Consider the following 26,364-nt stretch of genomic DNA (forward strand, 5'->3'; position numbering starts at 1 on the left):
CTGATTAGTTTCTAAACCACAAGTTTGTGTCTCCTTCTGTGAACAGTGTTTCCAGTATCAGTTTAGTTTTCAGACTTTGCTATGCTGCTTTGGGTTTTTCTCATTCACAAATCATTTATGAGTTTGGAGTGTTGGTGGCAGTTTATTTCATAGTTTAATTCTCAAAGCCTTTGCTGTGCTTCCTTCAGTCTCTCCCAGGTGTGAGTTGGAAGTTGTGCTGATTCATATGCAAAATTATGGAACATGTTCTCTGGCTCTCTCTTTTTTTTTTTTCAGTTTATTTTTTTCATTTTATATAATATCATTTTAACAAAGTTCACTTTTTTTTAACATCTTTATTGGAGTATAATTGCTTTATAATGGTGTGTTAGTTTCTGCTTTATAACAAAGTGAATCAGTTATACATATACATATATCCCCATATCTCCTCCCTCTTGCGTCTCCCTCCCTCCCACCCTCCCTATCCCACCCCTCTAGGTGGTCACAAAGCACCGAGCTGATCTCCCTGTGCTATGCGGCTGCTTCCCAGTAGCTATCTGTTTTACGTTTGGTAGTGTATATGTGTCCATGCCACTCTCTCACTTTGTCACAGCTTACCCTTCCCCCTCTCCATATCCTCAAGTCCATTCTCTAGTAGGCCTGTGTCTTTATTCTCGTCTTGTCTGGCTCTCTCTTTCCCTTGATTTCTCCCTAACGCTCCCTGGCTCCCAGAGGCTACATTTCTCGTTATTCTGGCCAGAAGTAGGGCTTTCACTCAGCGTTTTAGCTGCCTGCACCATCACTGTGCATTTCTGCATGCTGGGTGCCACCATTAGGGCAAAGAGGTGAGAGAAATCTGTCAAAAATAATGAGGATGTTTCTTATAATACTCTTTAGACTCCAGTGGTCCCTTTTCCCAATTATTTTTTGCCTAAAAGATGGGGTTTTGTTCAGTTTTTGCTGCTTACATTTGTGCATAGTATGGACTTAGGATTTTTATTTTATTCTAAGATTTATTTGAAAAATCTTTAATTTTTGGATTTTTGTTCTATTCAGTCTGGGTTGGCAGTGATTTTCTCTTAGTACTTTGAAGGTATTATTCCACTGTCCACTAGTTGTAGTTGTTGCTGTTGAAAAATCTGCTGTCAGTCTAATTGTCAGTCCCTTTTCTATATGCCATTTAAAGTTCATCTTTTGTGTTCTGTGTTTTTACTTTAAGAATCCCCGCTTCCACTGTAGGGGGCGCGGGTTCAACGCCTGGTCCAGGAACTAAGATCCCACATGCCGTGCAGCCAGAAAGAAAAGACCCTTTTTGGGACTTCCCTGGTGGTCCAGTGGTTGAGGCTCTGTGCTCCCAGTTCAGGGGGCACGGGTTCAATCCCTGGTTGGAGAACTAAGGTCCTGCATGCTGCATGGCATGGCCAAAAAAAAAAAACCACTTTGTGACATAGAAATTTGAATTCCATATGATTTTCATGTGTTTAAAATATTATTCTTTTGATTTTTTTAAAAAACATTTAAAAATGTAAAGCCATTCTTAGCTTGAAGGCCAGACAAAAACAGGCAGTAGGACTGGATTTGCCCTGTGACTCATAGATTACTAACCTTTACCTTAGCTACTTGGTAACTTACGCTGACTCATGTCACCCTAGGAGAGGAATGACCTAGTTCTGTCATCTGCATTGCCATAATATGGTTTCTAACCTCTGTCATCACATTCATCATGCTGCATATTAATCATGTGTATGTTTCTCTCTCTTACTGGACTCTGAGCTTCTTGAGAGGAAGGCCATGACCTAGTCATGTTCATCTTTGCATACTTAGTATCTAACACTTGACCTGACCCATAGTGGGTATTCAAAAAATATTTAATATGAATTTTATGCTCAATCAATATAAAATGCCATTACTGCTGCCTTAAAGAGAAACACCTGATTGATATGCAGTATGCCTTCCCAAGTTCTTCCCCCTAAGGAGTCCATGGCAACTGCATTTGCTACTAGTGAATCTTGTGACTCAGTGGTTACATAACAAAAAGCCTTTTCATTTCAGAATTCTATCTCTTTCAGAGAAGAGATGGTTGGACTTTATCTTTAAATCAATCATCATGATAAATAATGGCTTTAATTTTTCTTCTGAACTGGTGCTATATTCTGGATGCAAAAATAATACTAGCTATTGTTTACTGAGCACATACTACATTTCAATCTCTTAGTCAACTCTAATTTTCCTTTAGACTTTTGGTAAGTTCCTTACTACTATCAATTTACCTCTTTTCCTTTGTTCCCTACATCTGAAACAAAACTAAGCAACAATACTTATGCATTTTCTCCATGCTATTGTAATGAATGAAAACACAGTCCATTCAGTCCTTCAAGTCAAATATGAATTCATCTAGACTCCTTTCTCTCCTCCCCATATCTAATTGGCCACTAAGTCTGATCAATTAAAAACAAATCTACGGGGTCTTCCCTGGTGGCACAGCGGTTAAGAATCCACCTGCCAATGCAGGGGACACGGGTTCAAGCCCTGGTCCAGGAAGATCCCACATGCCGCGGAGCAACTAAGCCCGTGTGCCACAACAACTGAGCCCGCGTGCCTAGAGCCCGTGCTCCACAACAAGAGAAGCCACTGCAATGAGAAGCCTGCGTACCGCAATGAAGAGTAGCCCCCGCTCGCCACAACTACTAGAGAAAGCCCACACGCAGCAACGAAGACCCAATGTAGCCAAAAATAAATAAATAAATAAATAAATTTATTAAAAAAAAATCAAATCGATGGAGGTTTTTTCTTTCCACCTCTATGTCATTTGCTGTAGTTGAAGCTTTAATCATTTCTCAATTCTTTCAATATATAGTTGAACGTCTTTACTGGTTTTTCTGACCCTGGTTACCCCATCCTTCAATCTACTCTTCCCATAGTTATCAACACTGAATGCAGATAAGAACAATCTAGTCTTGTCAGTCCTGTGATTAAAACCCTTCTATCATTCCCAACTTCCCAATCACGACATACGAGACCCTATGTGTGACTTCAGTGCTTAACACAGATATGTTTCAGAATTCAAAATTTTTGGATTCTAGAAAGGTCATATGATGTACATAACACATATTATATAACATCCTCTGTTTGTTCTGGGTCAACACTCTGTAATCAAGGACATCAGTATTTCTGCATTGAAGAGTATGATTGTTTATGCCAAGACGAATAAAGACTATAAATAGATTCCTATCAGTTCAGGTTATGTTTTGCTGCCACATGAGTTACAGGAAAATGTTTAGTTTTTGGATTTCAGAATTTGGGACAAGAGATTGTGACCCTATAGATATCCAGTGGTCTGCTGGAGCTGGATTGAGCCAGCTACAGTGAACCCATTTTTGTGCATCTCTTCTCAACTCTGTGGTCAATGACATCATGTTGGTAGCTTGAAATCAGCCATGGTGGGAGTATTTACACCATTGGTCGTCAGTAAATGCTACAAATTATGACCTTTCCCTTCTCAGAGATCAGGTTGTTAAGTGTTACCGGCACAGCCCTGTATATACCTATTACATGTGTAGTATGTTATCACTGTGGCAAAACCACTTAGTCCATGCAGTATAGAAAAAGAGGCCAAGAGAGCCTCCCATCAAGCCTATTAGATAGCCTGAACCACCAGAGGACAGACAGCAGAAGCAAGAAAAACTACAATCCTGCAGCCTGTGGACCAAAAACCACAGTTACAGAAAGACAGACAAGATGAAAAGGCAGAGGGCTATATACCAGATGAAGGAACAAGAAAAAACCCCAGAAAAACAACTAAATGAAGTGGAGATAGGCAACCTTCCAGAAAAAGAATTCAGAATAATGATAGTGAAGATGATCCAGGACCTCGGAATAAGAATGGAGGCAAAGATTGAGAAGATGCAAGAAATGATTAACAAAGACCTAGAAGAATTAAAGAACAAACAAACAGAGATGACCAATACAATAACTGAAATGAAAACTACACTAGAAGGAATCAATAGCAGAATAACTGAGGCAGAAGAACGGATAAGTGACCTGGAAGACAGAATGGTGGAATTCACTGCTGCGGAACAGACTAAAGAAAAAAGAATGAAAAGAAATGAAGACAGCCTAAGAGACCTCTGGGACAACATTAAACGCAACAACATTTGCATTATAGGGGTCCCAGAAGGAGAAGAGAGAGAGAAAGGACCAGAGAAAATATTTGAAGAGATTATAGTCGAAAACTTCCCTAACATGGGAAAGGAAATAGCCACCCAAGTCCAGGAAGCGCAGAGAGTCCCATACAGGATAAACCCAAGGAGAAACACGCCAAGACACATAGTAATCAAAATGGCAAAAATTAAAGACAAAGAAAAATTATTGAAAGCAGCAAGGGAAAAACGACAAATAACATACAAGGGAACTCCCATAAGGTTAACAGCTGATTTCTCAGCAGAAACTCTACAAGCCAGAAGGGAGTGGCATGATATACTTAAAGTGATGAAAGGGAAGAACCTACAACCAAGATTACTCTACCCGGCAAGGATCTCATTTAGATTTGATGGAGAAATCAAAAGCTTTACAGACAAGCAAAAGCTAAGAGAATTCAGCACCACCAAACCAGCTTTACAACAAATGCTAAAGGAACTTCTCTAAGTGGGAAACACAAGAGAAGAAAAGGCCCTACAAAAACAAACCCAAAACAATTAAGAAAATGGTCATAGGAACATACATATCGATAATTACCTTAAACGTGAAGGATTAAATGCTACAACCAAAAGACACAGGCTTGATGAATGGATACAAAAACAAGACCCATATATATGCTGTCTACAAGAGACCCACTTTAGACCTAGGGACACATACAGACTGAAAGTGAGGGGACGGAAAAAGATATTCCACGCAAATGGAAATCAAAAGAAAGCTGGAGTAGCTATACTCATATCAGATAAAATAGACTTTAAAATAAAGAATGTTACAAGAGACAAAGAAGGACACTACATAATGATCAAGGGATCAATCCAAGAAGAAGATACAACAATTATAAATATATATGCACCCAACATAGGAGCACCTCAATATATAAGGCAACTGCTAACAGCCATGAAAGAGGAAATTGACAGTAACACAATAATAGTGGGGGACTTCAACACCTCACTTACACCAATGGACAGATCATCCAAAATGAAAATAAATAAGGAAACAGAAGCTTTAAATGACACAATAGACTAGATAGATTTAATTGATATATATAGGACATTCCATCCAAAAACAGCAGATTACACGTTCTTCTCAAGTGCGCACGGAACATTCTCCAGGATAGATCACATCTTGGGTCACAAATCAAGCCTCAGTAAATTTAAGAAAATTGAAATCATATCAAGCATCTTTTCTGACCACAATGCTATGAGATTAGAAATGAATTACAGGGAAAAAAACGTTAAAAAGACAAACACATGGAGGCTAAACAATACATTACTAAATAACCAAGAGATCACTGAAGAAATCAAAGAGGAAATCAAAAAAATACCTAGAGACAAATGACAAAGAAAAAGAGGCCAAGGTTTTCAGGGAAGCATAGAATGTAAAAATCAAGATGTGATTTGACGTCAATAGGACGGCAGTAAGAGAAACTGGGTAAAGCAGATGCTTTGGAGTCAGACAGACGTAGGTTCAAATTCTACCTCCATTATTTTCAGACTGTGTGACTTTGGATAAATCACTTATGGGTCTCAGTTAACACAGTTGAAAAATAGGGACTGATAATATTTCTCTTAAGGATGTTTCAAGGATTAAAGTAGATATCATATGCAAAGTACCTGACATAGAATGAACAGAAATTATTATTTTTTGTTTACTATAAAGCATTTTTTTCTCGAGATGTTTATCTCTGCAGATGTGACTCCCATTCTCTAACACTCCTAGTGCACCCACAGTAAATATCACACAGTTCAGCACTTGGATGTTCTCTAGTTATTTCATCTTTTTTTTTTTATAAAGTATGTTTGGTTATATACTAGATATTTTTATTTTCTTTTTATTTATTTATTTGGCTGTGTCGGGTCTTAGTTGTGGCACGTGGGATCTTTCATTGCGGTGTGCGGGCTCCTCTCTAGTTGTGGCGCACGGGCTCCAGAGCACGCGGGCTCAGTAGTTGCGGTGCGTGGGCTTAGTTGCCCCACAGCATGTGGGATCTTAGTTCCCTGACTAGGGATCGAACCCACGTCCCCTGCATTGGAAGGTGGATTCTGAACCACTGGACCACTAGGGAAGTCCCTAGTTATTTCATCTTGTAGCAGTTGATCTCCTTATTAATATATGATCCTTGACCTCTTGAGCATGTTTGTATAAACTAAATTTGTAGGGGTTTTTTTTCCCCATGAAAAGCTTTTACTCATTAGTTTAATAAACATTTTTTGGGCATCTATTATATGTTAATATGCTAGATACTGGTGAACGTGAAATTAATAAAACATAGACCTTCCTTACAGTCTGGTGGAAGGATAGATAGTTGGGCAAGGAAGCCAACTACTTAAATGCAGGGAAATTAGGAGGCTTTTGTAGTAATCTGGGTGAGAAATGATGGTGATATGAACTAAGGTTAGTGGCAGTAAGACTGGAGGAGAGATTTTCCTACTCAAAGATAGAGTCTCTAGAACTGGATAACTTGGGAGTGATCTTACTTTCTCCCTGTTCCATCTGAGATCTCTGGTTTTGCCTTGTAGATAGGTGGTGATGCCATTTATCAAGATAAAATGTATATGAAGAGGAGTAGATTTTGAGTAGAAGTTGATGGGTCCAGTTTTGGACCATCTTAGTTTTTGGGTGTGTGCAGGGTATATGGATAGGGTAACCATATAATTCATCATACAAACTTGAACATTTGTGGGTGTGAGTGGGATGTGCTGTTCATAATTAAGCTGGGGGCAATTGGTATAAACAGGACCTGTCCTGGACAAACCAGGATGTTCTTTAGTCAAGAAAGAGTGGGGTCTACTCTTTGTTGTGGTGTGCGTGCTTCTCATTGTGGTGGCTTTTCTTGTTGCAGAGCACAGGCTCTAGGCGTGTGGGCTTCAGTAGTTGTGGCACGGCAGGCTCAGTAGTTGTGGCTCACGGGCTCTAGAGCGCAGGCTCAGTAGTTGTGGCACACGGGCTTAGTTGCTCCGCAGCATGTGGGATCTTCCCAGACCAGGGATCGAGCCCGTGTTCCCTGCATTGGCAGGCAGATTCTTAACCACTGTACCACCAGAGAAGTCCTCTCTTGTGTATTTTTTAAGGAGTGGAGACCCTTTGAGGGATTCTTCATCAGATAATGGTTACCTGCAGCGAGAGATCGAAAACTTAAAGAAAAAGGTCTTTTTAACCTTTTATTAGAATACTGTGTTTGAATGACTTCTAATGTATTATGATATAAAACTCTCTTAGGCACTTTTGTTTGATAGTCATTTGGCCAAAATCTGCTAGTTCAGATCCAATTTCAATCTAGATGTCATTTTAGATCATATTTTATCCTAAGATTATGAGTTATTTAGTCAAATATAGTGTCACTATAAGCTTAAAGTAAATTTCTAGGTCAAGAGGTAGAACACATTTATTTTGTAATATCGAAAGTCATAAACAGCACTCCTTTTTCTTCCTTAGAAAATAGGGTTCTTTGGGGCTTCCCTGGTGGCGCAGTGGTTGAGAATCTGCCTGCCAATGCAGGGGACACGGGTTCGAGCCCTGGTCTGGGAAGATCCCACATGCCGCGGAGCAGCTGGGCCCGTGAGCCACACTTGCTGAGCCTGCGCGTCTGGAGCCTGTGCTCCGCAAAAAGAGAGGCCGCGATAGTGAGAGGCCCACGCACCGCGATGAAGAGTGGCCCCCACTTGCCACAACTAGAGAAAGCCCTCGCACAGAAACGAAGACCCAACACAGCCATAAATAAATAAACCCAAAGGTTTTTAAAAAAAAAAAAAAAAGAAAAAAAAGAAAATAGGGTTCTTTAGGAAATCAACAGAAAAATGGGACAAATGAATATTTTGCAGTCTAAGTGGATTATGGTTGACTATTTTCCCCCCAATATTTTATTATGAAAAATTTCAAACAGACAAAGAACTGAAAGAATTATACCCAATAGCTACAATTAACATTTTGCTATATTTGCTTTATCACATAATCTGTCCATCTTTCTGTTCCTCTAGTCATCGTTCATCAAGCCATCTTATTTATTTGTGTTTTTTTTTAATGTATTTCAAGTAAGTTGACCAGCTGTTTTTCTAAGCAGTCTTTATCTTTGTTATGTTTTTCTGAATGTTGTAATTAAAGTGTCAATACATTCTGTGCAGATGTTTTCAGCTGACCATTTTTCCTATTTCTAGGAATCTGAGGTTGCCAATAATTGCTGTCAGATTGAGAACATTAAAAAAAAAGTCTAGTAAGTAATGTCAAGCCTGAAAAATGCACTCTTTCTCAATAGCTTTTATAATCTGGAGACTTGTAATTTTTAAAGTCATCAAAAATAATTTCCAGTACTGTTTTCAGTATTCTAAATACATGTTTATTCACATTATATTGTTTTCAGAGTGGAGAGATCTACAGACCAAGTCATCAAGCCAGTCAATGTGGGAGCTCTATCAAAATGGGTTGGGAAGATACCTCCAGATGTTTTACAAGACATGGCAGTGATTGCACCCATGCTTGCCAAACTTGGATATGACCCGTATGCCAATCCACCTAACTATGGAAAACCTGATCCCAAAATCCTTGAAAACACTAGAAGGGTAAGTGAGATTTTTAAAGTGAATTGAGAAAACTGGTTATGGAATTGGGGTCCTAAAAAGTTTTTTCTGATTTTGTTCCTTGCTTTTTTATGATCAGAAAATTATTTTAAATTAGAAAAATCCTATTTGTAAAATGCTTTATCATCAGAAATCTTCCACTGCATTTTAAGGATAACTGTGGCTCTTTCCAGGGACTATGGGGACAATTCTTTAATCTATTTTTCCCAATTTCTAAGAATGGTGCTTACTGTTGGGAAGATTTATTCTCATAGCTGATTATCATAAATTTGCATAAACACCAGAATTATTAGTGACCTCACTTACTTCTAGTTTCTTTTTACTTTGAATCTAATGGCTACTTTACTTTTCAACCTTTGTTTAGATGAGGCATGATTTCTTGATACTTGGAAACTAAACATTGGCTACATGAGAAGAATTATTACATAGGTACAATAAACAACCCTCTGATTGAGAGAAAGTTACTATTAAAGTGTAGTTACAACTACTTCTTTTATAAGTTAGGCTCATATCTTTATAATCTTATTTGAGAAAAGCTGAAAACTCAAAAAATCTGAATATATACCTTACCTGTATAATCTATTTCAAATCATACCTTAATGTATTTTTTTTTATTGTGGTAAAATTTAAATAACAAAATTTACCATTTTAACAATTTATAAGTGTACAGTCCAGTACATTCGTATTGTTGTAGAACTGTCACCACCATCCATCTCCAGGACTTTTTTCATGTTTCCAAACTGAAACTACATAATCATTGCCCATTCCCCCTTCCTCCAGCCCCTGGCAACCACAATTCTACTTTCTGTCTATAGATGTGGTATTTTTTGAAACTACAGTTTAAATAAGACAACCGTGTTAGCGTAAGTTCACTGATAGGCTGTTGGATTTCAAGACTAAAATTCCTTGCCTTTCTCTGGTATTTTTTTTTTATGTCAGTGTCCTCTCCTCCCCACAGCCTTATAATATATCATCTCTTTAGTCTGTTCTTCTGTTGATACCTTTAATCGACAAACAAACTTATATTTCATGAGGCTGATTTCCATGTGGATTTTTTACTCTTAGATATTACTTTTGTTTTCTTTTTTCAAGTCATTAGTGGCTATATATGAAGAGCTATTTTCTTATAAACCATCATATATGGAGGCAGATTTTTTTTATTTTTAAAATAATCTTTATCCTTTTTATATTTTTCATACATACAAGCATTATTATAAAAATATAAACTTAGTTTATAAAACTTATAAAATTAAAAAGATAAGAGAATAAAATTTACCTATAATGTTACCACCCAGACAAATACCATTTTTAGCATTTTGATGGATTTCTCTTTCTTCTTTGCATGTTGTTAAACAAAGGTAAGAATACTTGTCTTACATCTCACTTTTGCACACGCACAATCTTGTATTCAGCCCTTTCCACTTAATATTCATGAGCATTTTCTCATTGTGCACATGCTTTTTAAACATAATTTTTCATGGTTGTATAAATAAATCATTTTATGAGCCACCTTAAATCCTTTATGAAACACAGTAGTAAGTGAATGAATGAATGAACAAACAAATAAAATGTATCCCTAGTATATGTTCTATAATTTATTTTACCATTTTTCTTTTGCTGTTTACAATTTTCTGTTTGACAAATAGTGCTACAGTGAACATCTTTGCACATACTACATTTTAGTGGGGGTTTTTTTAGGGCTAGACTAATGAAAGTGGAATTAAACCACATCAAAATATCTGAAATTTTTTTAAGGTGCATGATATATGTTGATAAATTTTTTTTTGTTCTTTTGAACTACCAGCATAATATAGGTAATTTTATTTTAGATTTTTGCTAATTTTAATAGGTTTCATTGATTAATATAATTGACCATTTTCCAGTTATTACCTATATGTATATATTCTTCTATGAAACATTTCGTAAGTTTGAAAAAAGTTTTATATGTGTTAAGGTTTTGTGAATTACATTCTGCTAAAAGGCAAAGTATACAGTGCATTATCATAGTCCTTTTTAATCTCTTGGTAATTGGTAATTCATAGCTTTCTCCTTTGTACAATACTGAAATGGTTTTTATAAACCAAGGTACATGTGTAAGTGATATTTAGAGGTTCCCCAAGTAGTAGACATTATAGTTTTCCTACATGTGAGTTGACCAGCTAGATTATTCTTGGCTTGCTTGAGTGGTTAAGTAGGGAAGAATGCTGTGGTTTGAATCCTTGTGACTAGAGAATTTGTTTCATACACATCTGTGGCTTTTGAAAGAGTTTCAAAATGCACACTGGAATAAACCTCCCCACCATCTTTGTCTACCTCTAAAGTGACAAATAATTTTGCGGAAAAAAAGATAAAGTGTGAACTATAATTGCATTTTTGAGCACTTTGGGATAATGCATTCAAGCTGACATCCTTGTTTTATGGGGTTGGACTATATATTTTCAGAGCTTTTTGCCTGTAAAAACTCAGATGCTAATATATCCAGCATTGATGATCATGAAGTTTCGTAAAGTAATGGTTAAAAAGTGATCTTCGATTGTCAGCTGTGACCTGAGATGGACTCCAGAGAAAGAAGGTGGCTGTGGAGATTGTGCCCTTTATTTATGAGATGGGAGTGGGGAAGAAATTCACGTTTTGACTGGGAATATAGAATCCAAAGCTCTAGGCCTAAAAATTCTAGTTTTCGTACAATTTTGGGTAATCTAGAAGTACTGGTGTCTGAGTCAGTGTATTTTGGGGAGATGTTGCCCAATTTTGAATAGAAAATCATGTGCTTCATGGTTGCTGTGACTCAGATGGTAAATTGGAAATGAAATGCTCACAGATTCCATACCCTTTCCCACCATGGTGTCTAATCCCACAATTGTAGCACATTTTAGTAAGGAGTGCCCTCTAGGTTACATTCTAGCCATCTCCCTCCCCCATAGGTTTTTAATCTTTTTAGAGTTATCGACCTTTGAGAATCTGATGAAATTTATGGATCCCTATCTGAGAAATGCAGACACATACATACACAGAATTTTACCCACAATTTCAGTGGATTCATAGATGCCCCTAAAGCCTATCAGATTAAGGACTTCTGTTTTACAGTCTCCTTAAGCTCATCCACTCATGTGATTTTGATTACAACCTATTTGCTGATGATCATAAATCTTTATCTCCTACTGGGTCTCTTTCCTGAGCCCTAGGCTCATTTTTTTCCACCTGCTTTCTGTATCTCTCCACTTGGATATTCACAAGGACCTCAAACTCAATGTCCAAATGAACTTATTGTCCAAAGTTGTTCCTTGATAGGCAGAAGCTAGATGGATTGTTCACTAAACTGAGCAAGAATCTAGAATAGGGGTGGGATGAGGCTGTGTTTATCTGTATTTGCGTTGTCTGTGAGCCAGTGAGCAGCTGTGCGGAGCAGAGTCCTCAGAACACGTGGGTCAAGCCAGAAAACAGTTCAAATACCTGGTTACTAAACTCGGAGAGTAAGCTGAAAAGCAGATCCAAGTGTGAATGCAATATCCAGTTGAAAACCAGACTAGACAGTACTCAAGAAGAGCACATAAGTCAAATGGAAAAGCACATATCAGTGTGCAGAACCCACAGAGAAAACAAGAAGGAACTTGAATATTAATTAAGTGAGCTGGGAGGGGGAGTTGGGTTATATCCCTGAACCAAACAGTAAGAAGCTGCAGCAGTTAGAATTGATGTTCTTGCATTAATGGGAGAGCCTGTAATGCACACCTGTGTTTTCTAGTTCCTGTACCCATCAGAAACTGCTTCTACCTGTTTTTCCTGTCTCCATACGTAGCATTCCTATTTGTCTAGTCATCAAAGTTAGTTAGGATTAACTGGCTTTGCAGATCACATGTAATTAATTGGTCACCAAGTCCCCTTGATTCTGCATTTGAAAATATCTTGATTCAATCCTATTTCAGGTACTTTAGTTCAGTTTCTCCTCATTTTTTACATGAATTATGGTTTATTCCCCTTTGTGTATGTGAGTGTGTTCAGTCATTCTTCTGCTACATTTTTTAAATATTCAATGAAAGTTATTTTTTAAAAGTTCAAATCTGAATGTATTATATCTGAATGTATCATTCCCTTGTGTAAACCTTGAATAGCTCCACTAGTACTATAGGATAGAGCCCAGACTTCTTAGAATGGCATGTACTTTTCAGGTCTTTGGAGATTTTCTGGTGATCTTTTTATTGTTTGTTTCTAGGTTAATTCCTTTACAGTTAGAGAACGACTCAGTGTGGTTTCAGTCCTTTGAAATATATTGAAAATTGCCTTATGGCCAGCATATGTTCTCACATGTCACTTGAGAGGATGTGTATTCTGCAGCTGTTGCAGAATTCTGTAAATATCAATTAAGTCATGTTGTTTCACAGTGTTGCTCAAATCTTCTAATTCTTATTGATAGGGGGTGTCTAATTTTATCAGTTTTGGAAAAAGATTATTTTTTATTTCTGTCAATTTTGCTTCATGTGTTTTGAATCAGTATTATTAGGAGCAAACCCTTTTATATATTCTTGAGGAATTAACTCATCATTATGAAGTGTCTCTCATCATCTCTGATGTTTCTCTCTGGAAGTCTAGTTTGTCTGATGTAAACATAGCCACTTCGTTGTTTTTATGCATGCAGTGTACATGGTATATTTTTTTCCGTCCTGTTACTCTTAATCTGTGTCTTTATATTTAAAGTATGTTGCTTATAAGTGGATATAGCTGGTCTTGTTTGTTAATCTCATAATCTCTGACTTTAAATGGTCTAGTTAATCTACTTACATGTAACGTTATTACTCACCTGTTTGGGTTTAAATCTACCACCTTGCTGTTTGTTTTCTATTTGGACGTCTGTCTTTGTCCCTTTCTTTCTTTTTTCCTGCCTTCTTTTGCATCAGTCTAGTTTGTTTAAGTATTTCATTTTATCTCCACTATTGGCTCTTAGCTCGCCTTGTTAGCTATACCTCTTTTTTTATTTGTTTGTTTATGGTAGTTGCTCTCTGACAGGAGCTGCAGACTTTTCTGTGAGCCACAAATGGTCTTTTTCATCTTTTCTGAAGACTCAGATTTTCATCTGGAATCATTTCTTTTTACCCTGATGAAATTCTTTTAGTATTTCTTATAGTAAGGGTATGCTGGCTACTAATTCTCTCAGCTTTTGTTTATCTGAAAATGTCATTATTTCTCCATTATATGAGAATATTTTGCTGAGTATAGAGTTCTAGGTTGACAAGTTTTTGGGTTTCGTTTGTTTGTTTTACTTTCAGCACTTAGAATATGTTATTTTATTGGCTTTCATTGTTTTTATGGGAAGTCAACTAAAATTCTTATGAATGTAATAGTTTTTTGGGTTTTTTTGGGAGGGGGGCTGCTAATAAGACTTTTCTCTTATCTCCAGTTTTTGGAAGTTTGACTAAAATGTGCCAAATTCACTGATCGTCTCTTTTGCCATCTCTAGTCTGGGCCTCAGGTTTGATTTGTTTTTAATTAACCTATCTTTGAATTCATTGATCCTTTCTTCTTCTGTGTCTGGTCTGCCATTAATCCCATCCAGTGACTTCATTTCAGATAGTTTATTTTTCAGTTCTAGAATTTCCGTTTCTCTGCTGGAATCCTCCATCTCTCCACCCATTCTGTTCATCTTTTCCTCTCAATTCTTATTTATTTACTCATTTATTTATTTTTGGCTGTGTTGGGTCTTCATTACTGTGCATGGGCTTTCTCTAGTTTTGGCAAGCAGGGGCTACTCTTCGTTGCGGTGCGCAGGCTTCTCATTGCGGTGGCTTCTCTTGTTGTGGCTCGTGGGCCCTAGAGCACAGGCTCAGTAGTTGTGGCACATGGGTTTATTTGCTCTGTGGCATGTGGGATCTTCCTGGACCAGGGATCGAACCTGCGTCCCCTGCATTGGCAGGTGGATTCTTAACCACTGTGCCACCAGGGCAGTCCCTAAATTCTTTTAACATATTTATAATAATTATTTTAAAGTTCTTATACATGGGTCTGTCTTTTGGCCTTTTTTCTTAATTATGAGTTATACTTATTTGCTTCTTCACATGTCTTAGAAGTTTTGATTTCATACTGGACCTTTTGTATAAAAGAAGAGTAGAGAGTAACCTAGATAATATTTTTGCTTTATTTTTCCCAGAGAGGGCATATTCTTTTTTCTGTCAGGCAGCTAGGGTAATTGGCTGATCATTCAAATTTCAGTGTGTCAGGCCGAGCTGTGGCTGAGCAACAGTTTTAATTAGTTTACTTCTGGATTTAAATGAGATTATGGAGATTTGACCTTTAGCCCAACCCACAGTTTCCTGTGTGCTGTAGATAAAAGGTTGATTTCTTTGACTTTTTAAAAATAACAGCTGGCAGGGAGATGGGTTGAAGCTTAAATTAATTTATTTCACCTCTGGATTGCAACTGCAGCAGGGCCCTGGAAGCTAAGGACCACACAAGACTGGGCGATCTCGGACTTCCCTGGTGGTGCAGTGGTTAAGAATCCGCCTGCCAATGCAGGGGACACGGGTTCAAGCCCTGGTCCGGGAAGATCCCACATGCCGTGGAGCAACTAAGCCCGTGCGCCACCACTACTGAAGCCCGCGTGCCCTAGAGCCCATGCTCCACAACAAGAGAAGCCACCGCAATGAGAAGCCTGCGCACCGCAACGAAGAGTAGCCCCCACTCGCCACAACTAGAGAAAGCCCGTGCACAGCAATGACGACCCAACGCGGCCAAAAATAAATAAATAAATAAATTTATTAAAATAAAAGATTGGGCTATCTCTCTCTCCTTTCTAGCTCTGCTCCCACTGTTACTTACTCAACAAAAGGCCCTTGGGGTACAATTGTTAGACCAAGAGATTTATTTTTACACCTGGGGCTCTTCTAGATTTGGATCCATCATACCAGTCCACACTGCCACTAAAAGTTCAGCTTCTTTTTGTCTCATCAGCAAAATCTTTCACCTCTGGTAGGCCTGCTTTTCTGCCTACCTATATGCACAGTAGGCAGTTGATTCAAGGTAGAAAGGGGCTCTTTGCTCACCTTTGAAGAACTCATCCTTCTCTGGAATTGGGTTCATTTAGACTTCTTTGCATCCACTGCTTTTTGATGGCTCTAAAGAATAGTATGAAGTTTAGTTTGTCTGGTATTTTCTGATTGTTTTGATGAGAGCGGTGGTCTTTTGGGTCTTTTGAGACCTCCTGCTTCGTAACCATAATGGAACTCAGAATAGCATTAAGATTCTTTGTCTTCTGCTTTCAACCTTCCTTTTCAACCTTATCTCTTTTTATCCTTCTAATCACACCCCACTACCTGCCTTTCATTCTTTTGGCACATTTGTATACCTCTGTACCTTTGCACTTACTCTTCTTCCTGCCTTGATTATCTTGCTTCTCTTCTTCATTTTACAACTTTGTCCTTTAAGACTCAGCTCAAATGACACCTCTTCTGTGCCACAGATCCTTCTACTATACTTTGTGCCTGCCTTTGCTCTTGCAGTTATCACACTATATTATGATTGTTTATATTACATGCTGCTTCTTTTACACTAAGGACTTTTCAAAGGCAAGGACCACATATGCATTTTGTATGCTGAGCACCAAACTTAATACTTGAGAATTAGTAGGTGTTTAATAAAATGATTTTTATTAGCAAAATAAATCTTAAGACATAGGAATAAGAATATTTCTTCAACCAAAAATACTGTATCCTGATATGAAGCTCTTGTAGACAATATTTGAAGTTATGGCCCAGTTCATAGGGATTCTACCTTATGTGAGAAATGCTCCATCACCCAGAAGTGAGCTCCAGTGGCTATGGCAGTACTTTATTACTGTATCAGTCTGCATTCAGTTGGGGAAAGAGAGCTACTGTAAGTATTACAGGAGTAAGGGGTTTAATATGTTAATTATGGCTTACACAAATGTGGGAGAACTGGAGAACTGAGGGTCTGGAAAATTTTTATCATATACTGGACATTTTATATAAAAGAAGAATAGAGAATGAACTGATAAATCTGTCATAGAAAGATCAGGAAAATAGGCATTAATGATTTAAGCCTGAAGTGGGTGGAAAGCCAGAGTTTGCAGAGAAGCCCTCGAAACTGCATCTAGCTGTCAAAGTGGGACCTCAGTAAGGGAGCCTAAGGAAGGACCTGTGAGGCATGCCATGGGGATGAAGTGGGAGCTTTAGGAGAGGTCTGTGGAAGCACTGCGTGTCTTGAGAATAATGGCTTCTGCTTCATTTCCATTTTATAAATCTCTTTTATAAAAGAGAAAATCATACTTTCTCTCATTGGCAGCCTTTTACTCAGAACCACACAGGGAAGGGAATTATGGGAGACTTAATTTTCTGCCTTAGACAAAAGTAGTTGGTGGTACCAGTTGACCACGGACAGTCCAGCACTGTTCATCTCTTTGCCAGCCTGCTGTATATACATTGCCATTTTAACCCCATTTAACTTCCAAATAAAGATAATGACATTGTGCTTCCACCTTACATGATGCAGTGATCCCTTACAAAACTAAAAGCATACTAACCATCTCCCCAAAAGAGGAGACACTGTGTTTCACATTGCACTTTATTCATTTCTGGGTGATATTTATTTACTCCCCTAGCTGAGTCACATTCCATCTTTGATATCCTGAAACCTAAGTACTGAGGTATAGAGTCAGCCCTAAGTAACACACCTTATATTAGAGCGTATGGGAATGGGAAAGGGAGGGGAAAAAAAGAAATAGTTAATCTATTCAGATATATTCATAACAAAGCAGGAAGAATATCTATAACACTACTGTAGTCCTCATTTCTGCACCTGCCACGTGATCATGGATGGTATTTGTAATTTCTTTCTCTAGCTATCTCATATTCCATTTGCCCTCTCTAACCATGTTGGTTGGATGGTGACCCAAACCTTCATTCTAAAAGGATGTGTGCCAATAAGGGTCATGCCTATATTGTTTTGCTGTAATTTTCCATTAACTTTCCATTGTAAACAAGTGTAATAGAGGATCTTCTGGGTTCTAGGAAATGTCTTTCCTTCCTCCATTGTGTCTTTTATTTATTTATTTTAATTTATTTTATTTTTGGCTGCCTTGGATCTTCACCACTGCACGTGGGCCCTCTCTAGGTGCGGTGAGCGGGGGCCACTCCTTGCTGCAGTGCGCAGGCCTCTCACTGCGGTGGCTTCTCTTGTTGCGGAGCATGGGCTCTAGGCGCACGGGCTTCAATAGTTGTGGCACGCTGGCTCAGTAGTTGTGGTGCACGGGCTTAGTTGCTCCGCAGGATGTGGGAGCTTCCCAGACCAGGGATCGAACCCGTGTCCCCTGCATTGGCAGGCGGATTCTCAACCACTGCGCCACCAAGGAATCCCCCCTCCATTGTGTATTTTAAATCCTGTTTCCTAAGACTATACTTTCAGGGATCAACCAAGATTACTCTACCCAGCAAGAATCTCATTCAGATTTGACGGAGAAATTAAAACCTTTACAGACAAGCAAAAGCTAAGAGAATTCAGCACCACCAAACCAGCTTTACAACAAACGCTAAAGGAACTTCTCTAGGCAGGAAACACAGGAGAAGGAAAAGACCTACAATAACAAACCCAAAACAATTAAGAAAATGGTAATAGGAACATACATATCGATAATTACCTTAAACGTGAATGAATTAAATGCTCCAACCAAAAGACACAAGCTTGCTGAATGGATACAAAAACAAGACCCATTTATATGCTGTCTACAAGAGACCCACTTCAGACCTTGGGACACATACAGACTGAAACTGAGGGGATGGAAAAAGATATTCCATGCACATGGAAATCAAAAGAAAGCTGGAGTAGCAATTCTCATATTAGACAAAGTAGACTTTAAAACAAAGACTGTTACAAGAGACAAAGAAAGACACTACATAATGATCAAGGGATCAATCCAAGAAGAAGATATAACAATTGTAAATATTTGTGCACCCAACATAGGAGCACCTCAATACATAAGGCAAATACTAACAGCCATAAAAGGGGAAATCGACAGTAACACAATCATAGTAGGGGACTTTAACACCCCACTTTCAGCAATGGACAGATCATCCAAAATGAAAATAAATAAGGAAACACAAGCTTTAAATGATATATTAAACAAGATGGACTTAATTGATATTTATAGGACATTCCATCCAAAAACAACAGAATACACATTCTTCTCAAGTGCTCATGGAACATTCTCCAGGATCATATCTTGGGTCACAAATCAAGCCTTGGTAAATTTAAGAAAATTGACATCGTATCAGGTATCTTTTCCGACCACAACGCTATGAGACTAGATATCAATTACAGGAAAAAATCTGTAAAAAATACAGACACATGGAGGCTAAACAATACACTACTTAGTAACCAAGAGATCACTGAAGAAATCAAAGAGGAAATAAAAAAATACCTAGAAGCAAATGACAGTGAAAACACGACGACCCAAAACCTGTGGGATGCAGCAAAAGCAGTTCTAAGAGGGAAGTTTATAGCAATACAATCCTACCTTAAGAAACAAGAAACATCTCAAATAAGCAACCTAGCCTTACACCTAAAGCAATTAGAGAAAAACGAACAAAAAAACCCCAAAGTTAGCAGAAGGAAAGAAATAATAAAGATCAGATCAGAAATAAATGAAAAAGAAATGAAGGAAACGATAGCAAAGATCAATAAAGCTAAAAGCTGGTTCTTTGAGAAGATAAACAAAATTGATAAACCATTAGCCAGACTCATCAAGAAAAAAAGGGAAAAGACTCAGTAGACTTAGAAATGAAAAAGGAGAAGTAACGACTGACACTGAAGAAATACAAAGGATCATGAGAGATTACTACAGGCAACTATATGCCAATAAAATGGACAACCTGGAAGAAATGGACAAATTCTTAGAAATGCACAACCTTCCAAGACTGAACCAGGAAGAAATAGAAAATATGAACAGACCAATCACAAGCACTGAAATTGAAACTGTGATTAAAAATCTTCCAACAAACAAAAGCCCAGGACCAGATGGCTTCACAGGCAAATTCTATCAAACATTTAGAGAAGAGCTAACACCTATCCTTCTCAAACTCTTCCAAAATATAGCAGAGGGAGGAACATGCCCAAACTCATTCTATGAGGCCACCAACACCCTGATACCAAAACCAGACAAAGATGTCACAAAGAAAGAAAACTACAGGCCAGTATCACTGAAGAATATAGATGCACAAATCCTCAACAAAATACTGGCAAACAGGCTCCAACAGCACATTAAAAGGATCATACACCATGATCAAGTGGGGTTTATCCCAGGAATGCAAGGATTCTTCAATATACGGAGATCAAACCATGTGATACACCATATTAACAAATTGAAGGAGAAAAACCATATGATCATCTCAATAGATGCAGAGAAAGCTTTTGACAAAATTCAACACCGATTTATGATAAAAACCCTCCAGAAAGTAGGCATAGAGGGAACTTTCCTCAACATAATAAAGGACGTATATGACAAACCCACAGCCAACATCGTCCTCAATGGTGAAAAACTGAAACCATTTCCACTAAGATCAGGAACAAGACAAGAAATTGTTAGTTATTCCCAGGTACTCAAGCTTAACACATTGCATCCAAAATCTCTGTATCCATATCAATAAATTTGGATTAATCCAACATTACTTTTCTTCTGCTCTGGTCTTAGGATTTCTACTACACTTTACCTAGGTTTTGCAGATACAAAAAGGCAAAATCTTGAAATTCTTGTGGTGTGTACAGAACCTCTTCTTGGGTCTGACTTAGTGTTCGTGTCTCTGGGGCCTGCTGGGATTTAAGTCTAGTTCTAAGTTTAGAAGCAATAAGAGGTGGTGGGTGGGTCATTGTTCTCCTGCTAGGTGACTGCCTCAAGAGAGATCATGAAAGGTTCTTTGGCAAGAGGATGCCAACTTTTTCAGACAGAGAGCAAAGACTGCCTCTTTTGGCAAGGAAGGTAGGATGACCAACTATCTTGGTTTGCCCAGGACTGAGGGGTTTCCTGGGGTACAGGACTTGCAGTGCTAAAACTGGGATAGTCTTGGGCAAACTGGGAAGGTTGATCGACTAGTAGATATGTTGTATTGTTCTGTTGTCAACTTGGTTAACTCTGGGAACTGCCCTTCCCAGAATTCTCTTCTTTGTATGGTTCTAGGCGAGAGCTTGTCCATGGAAGAAATTGTGTGAGATTGAGAGGTGGAAGTAAAGCGATGGCCATTTCTTCCTGGAGGTTTTGCAGGCAGATGCAGTGATAGACACAGAGGAGCCTGGTGTTGTCGTGCTTGTCCTTGCTCTTTTCCATTCCACATCCAGCTCTTCCACCTGAGTGCTGGCCCTCCTGACCGACAGTGGCTCCAGGTCCACCTCCATTCCGTTGGCAGCTGACCCACAGAGGTGGTGTGCTACCCAAAGGCAATAGCTCCCTGTGGACTTATCCACAAGCTCTCTTAATAATCATAGTGGTTTTACTGCCCTGTCTAAATCCTGACTGATACATAAGGCTCAGCAGAATTTGAACATTTAAGATGCTCAGCTTTATCAGAATCTTCCCAAACAGCTTCATCCTAATATTCAGGATCTCATTCTTTCAATCAATGCCTTAACATTAATATGATACCTTACATGGCTATGAATTCAATTAGCATTGTTATTCAACCATATGCAGGCTCACACTTTGGACTTGGTTTTCAGAAATATTGATTCAGTGGCTGTAAGTGATACGGGCAGTCAGGGCATCCATTATTTGAAGTCCTGTTCTAGTTGTCTATGAAAATCATCTCCAACTCTGCCCTTGCCACAGCTGTGGGAGACATCCTAGTTAACTTCCAGGAAAAATTCCCTCTTTTGACTACATTACTGTAATTGAGCTTCTGGGCTATAGTAGGAGTATTCCAACTAACACTATCCTGGGTGAATTTGAAGTGTGATGAATCTTTAGCTGTTGCTCATTTCCTTTATTTCTTGTACTCAAATATTAGCTGTTTTAGTTAAAGGAATACTTATCCCATTCTTCTAAGATTTTCATAGACCTTCAAAGTAACAACTGTAGAATTTAACTCAGTTCCTTAACTTGGCATTTTTTTTCAAGTATTTTGCTTTGGTTTTGAAAGCAGGCAGAATTGTTTCCTTTAGGCATTCTATAAAGAATATAGGGACTTCCCTGGTGGCGCAGTGCTTAAGAATCCACCTGCCAATGCTGGGGACACGGGTTCGAGCCCTGGTCCGGGAAGATCCCACATGCCGCAGAGCAACTAAGCCCGTGCGCCACAACTCCTGAGCCTGTGCTCTAGAACCCATGAGCCACCACTACTGAGCCAGCGTGCCACAACTACTGAAGCCTGCAACGAGAAGCCACTGCAATGAGAAGCCCGCGCACCGCAACGAAGAGTAGCCCCCGCTCGCCACAGCTAGAGAAAGCCCACGCACAGCAGTGAAGACCCAACACAGCCAAAGATAAATAAATAAATAAAATTATTTTTAAAAAAAGAATATATAAGAAGGTTCAAAGTAGTACATTTTACTGTCTCTTAGAATAACTCAGTCTGTGTTTGAGTATATCATTTTAAGGCTTTGATTATTAAACAAGTAATTACTAAATAATTGCTCTAGGCATAATACCTTCTAGTTGCTTCAAGAGAAGCAAAGACCTGGTTTTTATCCAGAGGGAATATATAGGTAGTTGGAGAGAAAAGATGACATAGAAAAAAATGAGGTAATGATAAGACGACAGAAAATTTTCCACTGTGTTTTAAAGGATAAAAACTGGTTTTAGAAATGCAGGAATTTGTCCACAGGGTCAGTCTAAAAGTCTGAGACTACCCTGAGGGAATAGCCACAGCAAGTTTGTGCCCTTTGAATCATTTTTCAGAGTCAAATCTTTCTCATCTTCTCTGTCACCATTTTGGCACTGTCATTCATAAATGTATCCCAATAATTTGTGTTTTCTGCCAGAAGTCCTCTTGGAGGTAATGAGTTTCATGCACTCATATATGCTGTATAAAGCAGGTTTTCTTTGTCTTCTGCTTACCTAGATCAGATGTCAAAGGAGCCCCTTTGTTATGTGTACAAGCACTTATTCCTTGCTGTGTCATACATTTTAATTGTCTTCTTTAGCCGCTGTGATCTCATCTGAAGGCTTATGGGGAATCCAGTCTCTTAAACAAATGAAGCAGGTTGCAGGGTTCCTCTCATTTTTCTCTTTCTGTCTTCTTTAGTTAGATTACCTTTTGAAAGTGAGAGAACACAGCTAAGAGATTTGGTTGGGTAGCTGTTGACACAGTTTCCTTTGGAATATTAAAGAGAGAAATCACTTCTCTTTATGTCAATAAATATTCTGAATGTTCATAAATGATTGTACTAAACAATAATACCCAACGCCTAGAAAACCCAGTGTCTGTAAATGAGAATATAATAAACCAGAATAATTAGAAGTAATTTTTTACCCTGTGGTCTTATTCAGGGAAAACATGGGAGAAGACACAGTTCTAGGTTAACTTGGTATCAGATTACTAGTGTCTGAAAGAGCTTCTTCCGATTACCTTTTTAAAAATTCCATAAAGATCCCTAATAAAAAGGAACATCACTGTAAAATAAAGATATGAAAAAACTCTATGTTAAAGAATGGGGAAATTTCCTAGTAAGTTTATCATTGACTGTATTGAAGACCACATTCATAGTACTTCCTTAAACCCAAGATTACTGATGGCAACAAAGAAGGCAGAACAAGGCTTTGACTCACCTTTACTATTCATCCCTAACTCCATATTGGAGGGGCTCCCTGACTAGAAAATCAGGAAGTCAGAGCTGTTAGCTGGTCTGCTAAAAATCCCAACCCTGTCATCTCCCCTCATTTTTTATCCACTCTGTCTTCTGTATCCACTTGTAAGCCGGAGCTCCAAGTAAACAACATATCTGGGGAAGAAGGAGCATATGGTAAGGGGCAGAATTTGACCAAAAAAATCAAATTAATGACATAGAAAGCATACTTGGGATGACCATCCAGAATTCACAGTGAAAGGACAGAGATGGAAATGATAGGTAAGAGAAAATTATACATATTAAAGAAAGAAAATTGAGATTTAACCAGTGAATAATAGAAATCTCCAAAGGAGAAACCAGAAGAAATGGAACAGAAGCATTAATCAAATTTGTTATCGTAGAAAAGTTTCCAGGGTTGGAAATGACCTGAAGAATAAAAGGGTTCACCATATTCTAAAGAACATCATGAAAAAAATGTCTGAACTGAGACATGTTTTGGTGGTATTTACAAATTTCCGGGATCCTGGGGGGGAAAAAAAAACCCTGTATATATCGAGGCATAAAAAAATAGGTTACCTACAAAGGAACAAAAATTATGCTGGCTTCAGAATTCTCTTTTGCGGTACTAAATAGAAAATGATGGAGTGGTAGTTCTTAACCTGCATGTACTTTTTGGTGTCTTTGAATCCCCTGAAATAATATGCAAACTTAGGTGTGTTGATACAAGTTGCTATTCCTGGAAATAGAATTCATATCTTTAAAAAAATTTTTTTTAATTTTAATTTAATTTATTTTTTTATACAGCAGGTTCTTATTAGTCATCAGTTTTATACACATCAGTGTATACATGTCAATCCCAATCGCCCAATTCAGCACACCACCATCCCCACCCCCCCGTGGATTTCCCCCTTGGTGTCCATACATTTGTTCTTTACATCTATGTCTCAACTTCTGCCCTGCACACCGGTTCATCTGTGCCATTTTTCTAGGTTCCACATCCATGCGTTAATATACGATATTTGTTTTTCTCTTTCTGACTTACTTCACTCTGTATGACAGTCTCTAGATCCATCCACGTCTCAACAAATGACCCAATTTCATTGCTTTATATGGCTGAGTAATATTCTATTGTATATATGTACCACATTTTCTTTATCCATTCGTCTGTCGATGGGCATTTAGGTTGCTTCCATGACCTGGCTATTGTAAATAGTGCTGCAATGAACATTGGGGTGCATGTGTCTTTTTGAATTATGGTTTTCTCTGGGTATATGCCCAGTAGTGGGGTTGCTGGATCATATGGTAGTTCTATTTTTAGTTTTTTAAGGAACCTCCATACTGTTCTCCATAGTGGCTGTATCAGTTTACATTCCCACCAACAGTGCAAGAGGGTTCCCTTTTCTCCACACCCTGTCCAGCATTTGTTGTTTGTAGATTTTCTGATGATGCCCATTCTAACTGGTGTGAGGTGATACCTAATTGTAGTTTTGATTTGCATTTCTCTAATAATTAGTGATGTTGAGCAGCTTTTCATGTGCTTCTTGGCCATCTGTATGTCTTCTTTGGAGAAATGTCTATTTAGGTCTTCTGCCCATTTTTGGATTGGGTTGTTTGTTTCTTTAATATTGAGCTGCATGAGCTGTTTATATATTTTGGAGATTAATCCTTTGTCCACTGATTCATTTGCAAATATTTTCTCCCATTCTGAGGGTTGTCTTTTCGTCTTGTTTATGGTTTCCTTTGCTGTGCAAAAGCTTTTAAGTTTCATTAGGTCCCATTTGTTTATTTTTGTTTTTATTACCATTACTCTAGGAGGTGGATCAAAAAAGATCTTGCTGTGATTTATGTCAAAGAGTGTTCTTCCTATGTTTTCCTCTAAGGGTGTTATCATGTCCGGTCTTACATTTAGGTCTTTAATCCATTTTGAGTTTATTTTTGTGTATGGTGTTAGGGAGTGTTCTAGTTTCATTCTTTTACATGTAGCTGTCCAGTTTTCCCAGCACCACTTATTGAGGAGACTGTCTTTTCTCCATTGTATATCCTTGCCTCCTTTGTCATAGATTAGCTGACCATAAGTGCGTGGGTTTATCTCTGGGCTTTCTATCTTGTTCCGTTGATCTGTGTTTCTGTTTTTGTGCCAGTACCATATTGTCTTGATTAGTGTAGCTTTGTAGTATAGTCTGAAGTCAGGGAGTCTGATTCCTCCAGCTCCGTTTTTTCCCCTCAAGACTGCTTTGGCTATTCGGGGTCTTTTGTGTCTCCATACAAATTTTAAGATTTTTTGTTCTAGTTCTGTAAAAAATGCCATTGGTAACTTGATAGGGATTGCATTGAATCTGTAGATTGCTTTGGGTAGTATAGTCATTGTCACAATGTTGATTCTTCCAATCCAAGAACATGGTATATCTCTCCATCTGTTGGTATCATCTTTAATTTCTTTCATCAGTGTCTTATAGTTTTCTGCATGCAGGTCTTTTGTCTGCCTAGGTAGGTTTATTCCTAGATATTTTATTCTTTTTGTTGCAGTGGTAAATGGGAGTGTTTCCTTAATTTCTCTTTCAGATTTTTCATCATTAGTGTATAGGAATGCAAGAGATTTCTGTGTATTAATTCTGTATCCTGCAACTTTACCAAATTCATTGATTAGCTCTAGTAGTTTTCTGGTGGCATCTTTAGGATTCTCTATGTATAGTATCATGTCATCTGCAAACAGTGACAGTTTTACTTCTTCTTTTCCAATTTGTATTCCTTTTATTTCTTTTTCTTCTCTGATTGCCGTGGCTAGGACTTCCAAAACTATGTTGAATAATAGTGGTGAGAGTGGACATCCTTGTCTTGT

At 38.2% G+C, this 26,364-nt stretch overlaps 1 protein-coding gene across 8 annotated transcripts in view; it reads left to right on the forward strand.

Moving 5' to 3' along the window:
• Nucleotides 1-26,364, forward strand: part of TPST1 (tyrosylprotein sulfotransferase 1) — a 116,742-nt gene that overhangs the window by 54,084 nt on the left and 36,294 nt on the right. For 6 of the 8 annotated variants that reach the window (XR_014255229.1, XM_082432383.1, XM_082432387.1 and 3 more), the window contains exon 3: nucleotides 8,531-8,729. Coding sequence is in view for 6 of the 8 variants with exons in the window: in XM_082432383.1 (XP_082288509.1) it covers nucleotides 8,531-8,729 (199 nt within the window). In the remaining 2 variants the exon portion in view is untranslated. Of the gene's footprint in view, nucleotides 1-8,327; nucleotides 8,384-8,530; nucleotides 8,730-15,164; nucleotides 15,508-26,364 lie in introns of those variants that run through there. The other 2 variants (XR_014255228.1, XM_082432388.1) reach the window with 2 other exon arrangements.

The sequence above is a fragment of the Balaenoptera physalus genome, assembly GCF_965194825.1.
Source record: "Balaenoptera physalus genome assembly, chromosome: 16".
NCBI lineage: Eukaryota > Metazoa > Chordata > Mammalia > Artiodactyla > Balaenopteridae > Balaenoptera > Balaenoptera physalus.